A 12185-nucleotide genomic window follows, 5' to 3' on the forward strand; every position below is an offset into this window, starting at 1 on the left:
ACCATTAATTTATGTAAAGAAATACTTGGCAGTCCATCTCTTGTTGGAAACACGCCATTCCTCATCAACTTTTCTTTTTTTTAGCGTCTCATCACTTGTCTCTATGCACCTTCCCTCACAGGTTCCCCCCGGACATACGGCATAAATAACACATTTCAAAATAAAAGCAGCACAGTTGTATTGCGCGCACGACATAGATGTTTTTTAAACTTTATTTTGTAATTTGTAATTGCGCCGTTCAATTCACTCACAATCGCACACGCGCATACGTCCACACGGAAGTAATACAAATAACGCTTTTCAAAACAAAAGCAGCACCGTTGTATTGCACACTCGACATAGATACTTTTTTAAATTTATTTTGTAATTTATGATTGGCCTCACGCGGGCCGGACAGGGATGCGCAAAGGGCCGGATGCGGCCCGCGGGCCGTACAATGCCCAGGTCTGCACTATGGTAATCTAAGTCACAGCAGCTCAGACGAGGCACCAAGCAGTGTGGGTGGGGAGCGTTTCCACAGAGTATTTCCACAGAGTGTTTCCACAGAGTGTTTCCACAGAGTGTTTCCACAGCGTGTCAGCCTGAAATGCGGGGTAGCACTTTAGTATGGGGAACATATTCACCATTAATTAGTAGCTTATTAAAGTAACAAAGACTTAATTTAGAGTTATTTGGACACTAGGGGAACATATGAGGGTTAGGGTTAGGGTTACTAATAAGCAATAATTCTGAGGTTTTTGAGGGAAGACTCTTAGTTAATGGCTTACTGGTTGTATAACAAGGCCATGCCGAATAAGGCATTAATAAGTACTTAATAATGACTAATTAAGAGCCAATATGTTTCTAATTTGCATGTTAATAAGCAACTAATTAATAGTGAATATGTTCCTCATACTAAAGTGTTACCATTATATGTTCCCCTAGTGTCCAAATAACTCTAAATTAAGTCTTTGTTACTTAGAATATGCTCCCCATACTAAAGTGTTACCCATATAAGGGTTAGGGTTAGGGTTAGGGTTACTAATAAGCAATCATTCTGGGGTTATTGAGGGAAGACTCGTAGTTAATAGCTTACTGGTTGTATAATAAGGTCATGCAGAATAAGGCATGAAAAAGTACTTAATAATGACTAACTAAGAGCCAATATATTACTAATTTGTATGTTAATGAGTAACTAATTAATGGTGAATATGTGTTCCCCATGAGTGTTACCAAATGCGGTTGTCAGGGACAGACGCGGCAGGAGATTTTTACAACAAAGTTCTAAAGCTTAGTGATGTATCAAATATATCAGATTGTAGGTGTTTTTTGTTTTTTTTACCCTTCGCGTTCATATTTCACTGTGTTTGTTGCATGTGAAATATGTGGATGGAGAGGGTGTGTGACGTTCATATGTTGTCAATATTCAGTGTTTTATCCTTCATAGTTAATATTGTAAATCCGACATTCTTTATTTTCATGTACATTCTGGGTCAGGGGCGCCGAAAAGGGGGGGTAAAGGAGATGGATTCTAGGGGCCCATGATGGAGGGGGGCCCAGAGAGGCCCCTAATGATGATGAAATTATAATACAGAAAAAATAATGGGGGCCCTGTAAAGATTATTTTCATGGGGCCCAAAATCCCTAGCGGCGCCCCTGTTCTGGGTGTCTCATTCAGTAAAAAAAAATTAAATTCCAACCCGTTTTTTTAAGGCGGTCTGTCATCACGTTTTTAGCATTCAATCAGACATTATTGTGAGGTTTTGTATTATTGTTCTTAAAAATAGATACACCGGCCCCCAGACACATTTTTTTCCTCTAAATTAGGCCCCCGAGTCAAAATCTGCTTTAGGGGCTCCGTAGACAACAATATCAAATAGAGACTAAAGATAGTTACAAAAATGAAAGTAAGTTAAGTAATACAATTATCCGAATAATTATGACCAATTCAATTGAATCTATTGAAAGTTGTCATAATTTAGGAATTTAGAGTAGACACGCCGTAAATGTGGAAGCGACTGGGTGTTGGATGTTGATGTCACCACTAGAGGGTGCTCCTGTTCATTTCTTCTTAAGTGAGTTCCTTGCACGTTTCCTTCCCCCAGTCTTAAGAAGGGCAGGAAATCAAATTAGATTGGGTTCGATTCAAATTCAGTACCATGTTTTATTCCTTCCCTTATTATTATAATTATTATTGTTGATTTTGAAATCAACAGGAACATTAGGTGTAATGTATTCCATGTTTGTGAAGATTCTTGGATGTTTATTTTTGTTAGGAAGAGACACACTAACAACATTGACCCCCCCCCGCTCCTTTTTATATCCTGAGTTGATGGTACAATCCTGCCCCTCCCCCTCCCCCTCCACCCCCCTTCCCCACCCCGCATTGAAGTGAATGAATGAACGAGAGCTCACCACAGACTCACATTGGGATGCCAGCAACGACTCTGCAGCAACACATTCTTCTACTTCACTTCCACTTTTAAGTCCAGTTAACGCTGCCTAAGCCCGACTGGGGGGCCACCGCACATTCCACCGTCTGCTTGTGCATCACATCACTCTTTAATTCCACTTCTTGTGTTGCTATACTGCACGCAAGAGGGGGGATGAAGTTGCTTCTGCTGTTGTTGCTGATGGAGCAAACTGCTTCACAGCAAAGAGGTGAGATATACTTCATTATTATTAGCAGGCAAACTATAATGGGGACACTTTGGTTTACTTGCCAAAAGTCTAAAACCATTCAGTAGCAAGAGAAGTGTATCAAAACTTTTGACTTGTAATAAATGTAACAATGGATGTTTCCATATAATGTATGTGAAAATCAACAGACTAAATAGCCCAAACCTATATAGTAATCAAAACATATCTTGTACACTATAGGTCAAAAGCTTAGACACACTTTCTCATTAAATAGCAAAAAAATGTCCCAATATATATTTATGATTACCAGAGGGTAAAAAAGCTTTAATGAGATTTTTATGGAGGTTCATTCTTGGCCTAATTACGAAAGTTTTTTTTTTTTTTTTACATTGACCTTATGTAGCTGAATTTTTTTCCGCTTGATTTTTTTTACATCAACTTATGTTGGCAATTTAATTGAATAACAATGCAAATTCAGTTTGTTAAAATACAGTGTTTTAAAAGTCAGTGTATAAAATTTAATATCAAAAAATTTTGTGTACATTTTTTTTTTAATTCATCCATCCATCTATTTTCTACCGCTTGTCCCTTATGAGGTCGCGGGGGTGCAGCTGCACATGGGCAGAAGGTGGGGTACACCATGGACAAGTCGCCACCTCATCGCTGGGCCAACACAGATAGACAGTTGCTTCAAAACTCACCTCATTGGCTGGTTCTGAGACAGGATCAATTGCTTCTAAAGTGGGTCTAAAGTTTTGAAGTAACACATATTCCTGCATTGAATTGTGCAGCTGGGATAGGCTCCAGCACCCCCCGCGACCCCGAAAGGGACAAATGGTAAAAAATGGATGGATGGATATTCCTGCGCTGAATTTTTATACACTGATTTTTTTTATACTCAATTTTAACCAACTGATTATTGTTAAAGTTTTACTCATACATTTTTATACAATGAAATTGTCAGCATTATTTGATGTTAACATAAATCGTTTCGCAAAATTCAGATTGCAGAAAATTCCGTTACATAAATTCAGTGTCCAAAAAAAGCTTTCCTACAAAGACACACATTAACCCCCATATATTTTACTCAAGTTAAAGTTACAAGTTGCTTATAGATACTTTTGCTTCAAACCATGTTTTCAATAAAGCAACATTTTATAAATTATTGAAATATACTAGAAAAAATAAATTATTCCGCCATCCTAGTCACTGCCGTTGTGTCCTTGGGCGAGACACTTTATTTACCTGCTCCCAGTGCCACCCACACTGGTTTAAATGTAACTTAGATATTGGGTTTTACTATGTAAAAGCGCTTTGAGTCACTAGAGAAAAGCACTATATAAATATAATTCACTTCACTTCACAAATGCACTTATAGAATGCAACAACATTATATGTAGGAGAGACGGATGTCCAAATTAACCCCGATTGAGACACAATTGAAATGTGGGTGGTTGATGAGTCCATTGTGTATCTCTCTGGTGTCACTCAGGAATGCAGCTGTCTGTGGTTTTATGTTGTTTATGTCTGTATTTTTTTAAATTTAATTCTTTATTTGTATTTATTTATTTATTCTTTTTTTACTTTGGGGGGTGGGGGTGGACAGCATTTGATGCATTTTTTTGACTATTTTTGTCAATGTGTCTAAAACTTAATAAACAAATGTTTAAAAAATGCAACACTAGTACACTTATAGCACAATAGTTAGAAGAACATACATGCAATAGTTTCAATGTGTATTGTTTTTAAAAGTATTTGTATTTTAAACTTGTGTAAAAGAACAATAACATACTTTCAAACAGCACAAACACACACAAGAAAATGATTTGAATTGTCTGATGCATGCGAGGGAAGTGAAAGTAATTGTGACCGCGTTCTTGACCTGGAACACAACATTGCTGTTTAGTCTCTTTGAGATGCAACACATCGCTTCAAAAATGATAATAATACCCATAATCACTGCTCACAGCCAATGGAGGGAATAGTTGGGTGTGTTTAATACAGAATATCCATGTTATGTACATTATATGTATTGAAATCTGACTAATACATCATATGGTTATTGAACACCTTAAGGTGAACTGAGTTGAAATTTCTCGCACAGTCCAAACTTTCGGGTGTTTGTCGGAGGACTGTCCCCAAACACACAATTTGTGGCTTGCTGGGAAACACACAAAGTGTTTGTGTGTGTGTGATAATTAGTGTTAACAATCTCACTCCACCCCCGACACACACACATAAAAACAAAAGCAGACCCCCACTCCCGCCGTCCCCAAGGCTCCAGACTCCTCAATACATCTCTGTGTGTGTGTCTGTGTGTGTGTGTGTCTGTGTGTGAGAGACCACCCAGATGCTATCACACCTTCACAGCTGTGCCCACAAAACACTGAAAGTGTTGTCTGTCTTTCAATTACATTCTGCACTTTAATCAACAGTGGAGGTTAGAAAGATCCTTGAAGATAGATATGAAACAATGAGGACATGTCAAGGTAAATGACATTATATGGTGCTCTGTGGTTAAAATGCTTTGAAAGACAGACGAGCATACTTGTAATAAGGATGTCCTAAAAGTTGTATAATTATCAGACAAATGCTCAATGAGTTATGGAAAATTAGTCCGGTGTCCCTGTAAAGATGTTTTGCTTGATGGCGGCCATGTTTTTCAACTACATTTAACCTATCATTTATTTGTGTTGTGTAGTAGCAGGTAACAATTACCAGGTACATTTATAAACCGCAGTAAAAATCCCGATGGTTAGTATTACCGTTTCCAATTTTGATTATCCTACAATCGTGATTAATCACCACAAGTGCTGTGTATTTCGTACAGAAATAGCTACAACGCTAATTGCTAGCTAGCTTAGATGCTAGCAGAAATACAAGACCCATTAGCGTTGGTGAAAATATTTCAAAGTGTGTGTAAAGTGCTTTTTGTGAGCATTCAACAATACCGTGATAATTTTGATCCAATCAATCCAATCCACTTTATTTATATAGCACATTTAAACAACAAGAATGTTTCCAAAGTGCTGCACAACAATATTAAAAACAATAATCAAATATTATCCTTAGCTCCACCAATGACTGAATAAAAACAAAAAATAAATAAATATAGAACCAATATAAAAACAATATAAAAATAAATATGATTAAAAACGATTTTAAAGGGAAAAACCAATTAAAACAGTAAATAGAAATCTAAATTTATAAAAAACACAGAGGACAACAGAGGACAGAGGACCACACAACTTACGTAGTGTTAAAAGCCAAAGAATAAAAGTGGGTCTTAAGACGAGACTTAAAACACTCCACTGTGGGAGCAGTTTGAACATGGAGGCGCAGAGTGTTCCAGAGCTTAGGGCCGACCACAGAGAAGGCCCTGTCTCCCCTGGATTTAAGTCTGGTATTGGGCACCACGAGCTGGACCTGGCTCTCGGACCTCAGAGGGCGCGCAGGAGTGTAAATTTGGATGAGGTTCGAGATATACCGAGGTGCCAGTCCATGTAAAGCTTTAAAAACAAACAGAAAAGTTTTAAAATCAATTCTAAAATGAACAGGGAACTCTCAAGAATTGGGGTTATATGCTCGCGTTTCCTGGCCCCTGTTAAAAGTCGTGCTGCCGCGTTCTGGACTAACTGCAACCGGGAGAGAGCTTTTTGGCTAATGCTAGCATAAAGTGCATTGCAGTAGTCCAGGCGACTTGAAATAAAAGCATGCACGACTTGTTCAAAAAGGTTAAAAGATAAAAATGGTTTTAATGATGTTTGTGATAATTTTGGTTACAATCACCGTGATATGACATGTTTATATTGTTACATCCCTAGTGTGTGTGTGTAGCCTACCTTTCATACAGAACCATTTGCTTTTAAAATGTCACATGTAAATCATAATATGACCACAGGGAGAACAAGCAAGAAAACTGATTGAATAAATAATCAAATGAAAAAAAAGATGAATGGAAATAGTTGAAGGCAGCACGGTGGAGCAGGGGTTAGTGCAAGTGCCTCAGAATACGAAGGTCCTGGGTAGTCCTGGGTTCAATCCCGGGCTCGGGATCTTTCTGTGTGGAGTTTGCATGTTCTCCCCGTGACTGCGTGGGTTCCCTCCGGGTACTCCGGCTTCCTCCCACCGCCAAAAACATACATCTGGGAATAGGTTGATTTGCAACACTAAATTGGCCCTAGTGTGTGAATGTGAGTGTGAATGTTGTCTGTCTATCTGTGTTGGCCCTGTGATGAGGTGGCGACTTGTCCAGGGTGTACCCCGCCTTCCGCCCGAATGCAGCTGAGATAGGCTCCAGCACCCCCCGCGACCCCAAAAGGGACAAGCAGGAGAAAATGGATGGGTGGATGGATGGAAATAGTTGAGGCAGAGCGACGCTATCTAGCTCAAATATGCTAACTGCTAGTTCCTTGTCATTCAGGTTTGTTCCCAGCCATTTTGAACCTGGCCAGCAATGCAGACATCTCAAGCAACGCCACATGTGGAGACCCCGAACCGCAAGTTTACTGCAAACTAGTGGAACACGTTCCGGGAAGATTAATCAAGAACCCTCACTGTCCAAAATGTGACGCCAACTCCATTCTGTCCAAAGGTACGTCAAAAGCTACAACTGTACGGTACTAGGGATGTGTAAGTCGTGAACGAGTCGTTCAAAACTCTCCGTTTACTCGTTTACTTACCGCGAGCTGTATTTAAAGGGGAAACCAGGTAATATGTCACTAATTGTGCAAATGTATGCACCTTTGTAAATGCATTTGTGTAACTGTCAGCTCACAAAACAAACAATTTACTCATTTTACTGACTCACAAGTTTTCAGAAACTTGAGTTTCCCTGACATACATTTGAACCGATACAGTACCAATTCCCGGTACTTGAGTATTAAAACCGGTACGCAATGGTACCAATTTTCGGTATTTTTGTGTGTGTTAATAAAGATTAATTGCTTTTGATAATAAAATCAAAATTTTTATTGCAACATTTAAAAATGAGCTGAGTATTATAACTGCTATCCAGTTGTTATATGTTGTTGTATTATCTTGTTTCTGAGTCTCATTTGCAATGACATAAAGTTGCAATTACAGTTGCAAGTCCAAGACGTTCGGTGGCATATTGTTTAGTTTATGGTGTGTTGTTTATTTTTTTGTTGCGCCCTTAAAAGTGTTAATACTGTCAGTATTGTACTTATTGTGACGCTCTGTTTGCATGACAGCGAGATTTTGGCGTGTTCCCAAAATGCAGAAAGCTGACATGCGGGTAAAAAAGGTATTTAATGGCTCAGATAAACAAAAACAAATGCCGCTAGGAAGGGCCCCAAAACATAGGGAAGGCTATGCAAAACCAAACTAAACTGATCAGGGTATAAACAAAACAGAGTGCTGGAGAACAGCAAAAACTCACAAGTAAAAACGTGCAGCAGTGTCCACAATTTATGAACATACATGACAAAGTTCCGACAAAGGCTGGCAGTAAAGTCTCAATTTACAAAATGAAAAGCGTTGCGAGGAGAAGACGCTCAGAGGCGAAAGTGAAGCTGCTTGCAGGAACACACAAACAAAACAGAAAGAACGACCAAAATAAGAGCACTATACCAGAACTAAGACACTAAACACTACCAACAAATCAACAAACTCAATAAAAGGCATGATCTGATGTGACAGATCATGACACTTATTACGCACCAGCTGTTTGATTGTAATGTGATTCTTAGTTGTAATTTTCATTAACAAATTTCGAGGTGTTGAAATCGCCATGCAACATCGCTAATGCTAATCAGTAGCATGTCAATAGCAATGCCAATGTATATTAGCATCAAGCTAGCGCATTTTTGGAAAGGTGGAGCCTTACTTAACTTACGTTGGAGTGTTTTTTTAAATTCAATCTCTTTGTTGGCATTGAACATTGCAACATTACCTACACTAATGCTGGGTTGAGCCTGTTGGGTCATATTTAAGGGTTATTTTTAAGGTTAGTTTTTTGTGACAGCTCTGGGATGTTGCCCATCCCCCAAAATCAAGTAACAATCCAGAAAGGAAGTACAATTACGGTACAGTGACCCAGCAGCAGCAGATTTTAGAGTGTAGAGGTAGTTTGGCTAAGTCTGCTCTCAGTGCTGCTGGAGTGATTGACAAGTGCAAAGAGTACCAGGTACCGTAACATGACACGATTAGATTTTACCTGAACTGGTGCCTGGTAGGTATTCAATCTGTGCCAAAAAGCTACCGGATTCGGCCTACATCCCTACTCACGGGTGCTCGACGAAGACTCAGGTCCGAGTGTGACTTGTGCTTTGTGACGGCGACTCAAGTGAATCGAGTACCCGATTAAGTGACTGACTCATAAGAACTTGAGTCTGTAAAAGGAATCAAGTTTCCCATTATCTCACAATGCTAACTCACGCTGATGCTACATTGACCAGAGCGCCATCCCATCACCAACGCTATCGATGGAACCAATCGTTGGTGGCAAAGTCCCAGCATCAAGAATGGACGCCAGTTTCATTGGGTCACCATTACGCTGGATTTGAAACAGGTGACGTCAACAACAACAAGCTGGGCTAACATGTTAGCTCTGAAGGAAGCCATGTTTTTTTTAACGAGTTGTCTGTGCAGATTTTTCAAGTGGCTTACATCATCATTAAGTCGGCCAACTCTCCTCGACCAGGTCAGTGTGTCACATGGTTGATTATTGATTGAGTATATTTATGAAGCTAACAAGTTGATTGCAAACAACAGTACAGCCAGTGTAACTTGCATGAGTTTCACGCTGCAACATTTTAAAGCGCATGCAGAGGTACACGTAAGTAAAGCTGAACACTCATGTAGAGTACATTTTTTTTACAACTACAGCAACAGCTGTTAGTGTTTTAGAGCTACTAAGTGGAGATCACGCTTTTGTATATGCAGCTAATTTGCGTATCTGTCCGTTTAGGCAACTGGATTCTGGAGCGGTCTCTGGACGGCGTGACCTTTGACCCATGGCAGTTTTACGCCATCAGCGACTCCGAATGTCTGTCACGTTACAACATCGCGCCAAGACTCGGCCCTCCGACCTACAAAGGAGACACGGAGGTGATCTGCACGTCGTACTACTCCCGGCTGGAGCCTCTGGAGCATGGCGAGGTGAAACTGCAGACTAGCCTTTATTTTGACCTTTGACCTGACTAGTATTTGAACTTTGAACTCCTCTCATTTTCTCAGATTCACACGTCGCTGATTAACAGTCGACCCGGAGCGGACAATTTGACCCCAGAACTCTTGAACTTCACCTCGGCTCGTTTCATCAGACTACGCTTGCAGCGAATCAGGACGCTGAATGCTGACCTGATGACGCTGAGCGTGCGAGACCCGCGGGAAGTCGACCCCATTGTGACCCGTCGGGTATGACCGGCAGCCATGTTTGGTCACGTGATTCCCATTGCTGGTTTGTGAAAGCAAGTGTGTTCTTTTCAGTATTATTACTCCATCAAAGATATCTCTGTGGGCGGGATGTGTATCTGCTATGGACACGCTCGAAGCTGTCCCCTGGACCCTGTTACCAAGGTAACGCCACACTCTCATCCATACCTGTTCACACCACGTACACGTCATATGCACTGTATACAAACGTGTGTGTGTGTATGTGTGTGTGTGTGTAGAAACTACAGTGTGTATGTGAACATAACACCTGCGGAGAGAGCTGCAACCACTGTTGCCCCGGTTACCATCAGCAGCCATGGCAACCAGGGACCGTCACTGATGGCAACACATGTGAAAGTAAGTCATTCATCTATGGAGTTTTGTTTTTTTACTTGTGTATTTCTATGCTATTACGGAGGGAGTGGTTCAAGATCCTATATAGTGTGTGACAGGAGCACTCTGCTGTTTTTCGGAATCTTCTTCAAAACCGCCAATCAAAAAATGAAACACTAGTCAAAGGTCATCTATATGACAGGAGTGCTTTGCTGTCAAAGATCCTCTGAATCACAAGAACTCTGCTTTTTTTTCTGCGCTTTTTAGAAATCAAAAACATAAGTCAAACACAAGAGTGTTCTGCTCCTTTTAGAAATGACCTTAAAAAGTAGCCAAAGATTAATTTTATAGCAGGAGGAGTACTTTGCTGGTTTTATGAATCTTTTACTGCAAAAACGCCATCCAAAGGTTTTCTTTATGACAAGACTGCTTTATTGTTTTTATTAATCTACTCCAAAAATGCCTGTCAAAGGTTTTCTTTATGACAATACTGCTCTAATGTTTTTAGTAATCTAGTCTAAAAACACCTGTCAAAGGTCTTCTTTATGAGAAGAGTGCTTTACTGTTTTCATTATCTACTCCAAAAACGACTGTCAAAGGTATTCTATATGACAAGAATGCTTTGCTGTTTTTGGAAATCAATTCCAAAAGCGCAAATTAAAGCTCCTCAATAAGACAGGAGTACATTGCTGTTTTTAGTTATCTACCGCAAAAACGCCAATAAAAGATCCTTAATATGAAAGGAGTGTATTGCTGTTTTTAGTAATATACTGCAAAAACGCCAATAAAAGATCCTTAATATGACAGTTGTGCTTTGCTGTCTTTAGTAATCTACTGCAAAAACAATAATAAAAAAAACCCTAATATGACAGCAGTTATTTGCTGTTTATAAGAATCCACTGCATAAATACCAGTCAAAGATCATATATATGACAGTAGTGTTTTGCTGTTTTAAAGAACCTACTACATAAATGCCAGTCAAATATCATATATGGTATATGAGAGTAGTGCTTTGCTGTTTTTAAGAATCTACTGCATAAATGCCAGTCAAAGATCATATATATGACTGGGGTGCTTTGCTGTTTTTAGGAATCTACTGCAAAACGGTAGTCAAAGATCCTCTATATCAGGGGTGTCAAACTCATTTTAGCTCAGGGGCCGCATGGAGAACCATCTATTCCTACGTGGGCCGGACTGGTAAAATCATGGCATAATAACTTTAAAATACAACTACGGCAACTTCAGATTGTTTTCTTGGTTTTACTTTGGCCTAAAATAGAACAAGCACATTCTGAAAAAAGGACATATCACATATGATCCTCTTGACAAAACAACTCAAGTTAGTTGAAAAATCTGCGGAAAAAAATGGTACAGTTTCAAAAACTCCATGAAGAACACAATTAATTTAGACTTAATCTCAGTGTATCTACAAAGCAATTCAACTTTAAGTCACAGCCCATGTAGGATGGAACAAAAAACATAAGAAAGCATAAATAAAAACTCCTCTATGTATCAACTACCTCATTTGTCTTTCCACTGTTCACTTTCTTTGAATTTTCACAGAAGAAACTAATTTTCACAGAACCATATCAATGTGTCTCATGCAGCATTTTAAGTGGGGTTACCAATTGTTTATTTTACTCCTGTGTGTTTTACGTTGGGTCAGGGGGGAGGAGTCCCAGCCCCGCTACTGTGTACCTCTTGCTTGGTATACTTGCTCGCCCCGATATAAACAATTTGCTTGCCTAACAGAATTGCTATTGCGACATCCAGTGGACACATTTAGAAAAACAGTTTATTTAATTTAAAAATGCAGCTCAATTTTACACTGATTC

The 12185-nt window shown here is 39.5% G+C and overlaps 1 protein-coding gene across 2 annotated transcripts in view; it reads left to right on the forward strand.

Moving 5' to 3' along the window:
* The first annotated feature begins 2423 nt into the window (after window positions 1-2423).
* The window catches only part of lama1 (laminin, alpha 1), a 31970-nt gene continuing 22208 nt past the window's right edge, over window positions 2424-12185 (forward strand). Inside the window, exons 1-8 of one of the 2 annotated variants that reach the window (XM_062021311.1) lie at window positions 2424-2640; window positions 7043-7213; window positions 9039-9151; window positions 9232-9283; window positions 9551-9741; window positions 9820-9999; window positions 10072-10161; window positions 10257-10374. In XM_062021311.1, the coding sequence (XP_061877295.1) occupies window positions 2586-2640; window positions 7043-7213; window positions 9039-9151; window positions 9232-9283; window positions 9551-9741; window positions 9820-9999; window positions 10072-10161; window positions 10257-10374 (970 nt within the window). In that variant the 5' untranslated portion in view covers window positions 2424-2585. Of the gene's footprint in view, window positions 2641-5092; window positions 5109-7042; window positions 7214-9038; window positions 9152-9231; window positions 9284-9550; window positions 9742-9819; window positions 10000-10071; window positions 10162-10256; window positions 10375-12185 lie in introns of those variants that run through there. The other variant, XM_062021312.1, reaches the window with a different exon arrangement.

The sequence above is a fragment of the Entelurus aequoreus genome, linkage group LG15 (assembly GCF_033978785.1).
Source record: "Entelurus aequoreus isolate RoL-2023_Sb linkage group LG15, RoL_Eaeq_v1.1, whole genome shotgun sequence".
Taxonomy (NCBI): domain Eukaryota; kingdom Metazoa; phylum Chordata; class Actinopteri; order Syngnathiformes; family Syngnathidae; genus Entelurus; species Entelurus aequoreus.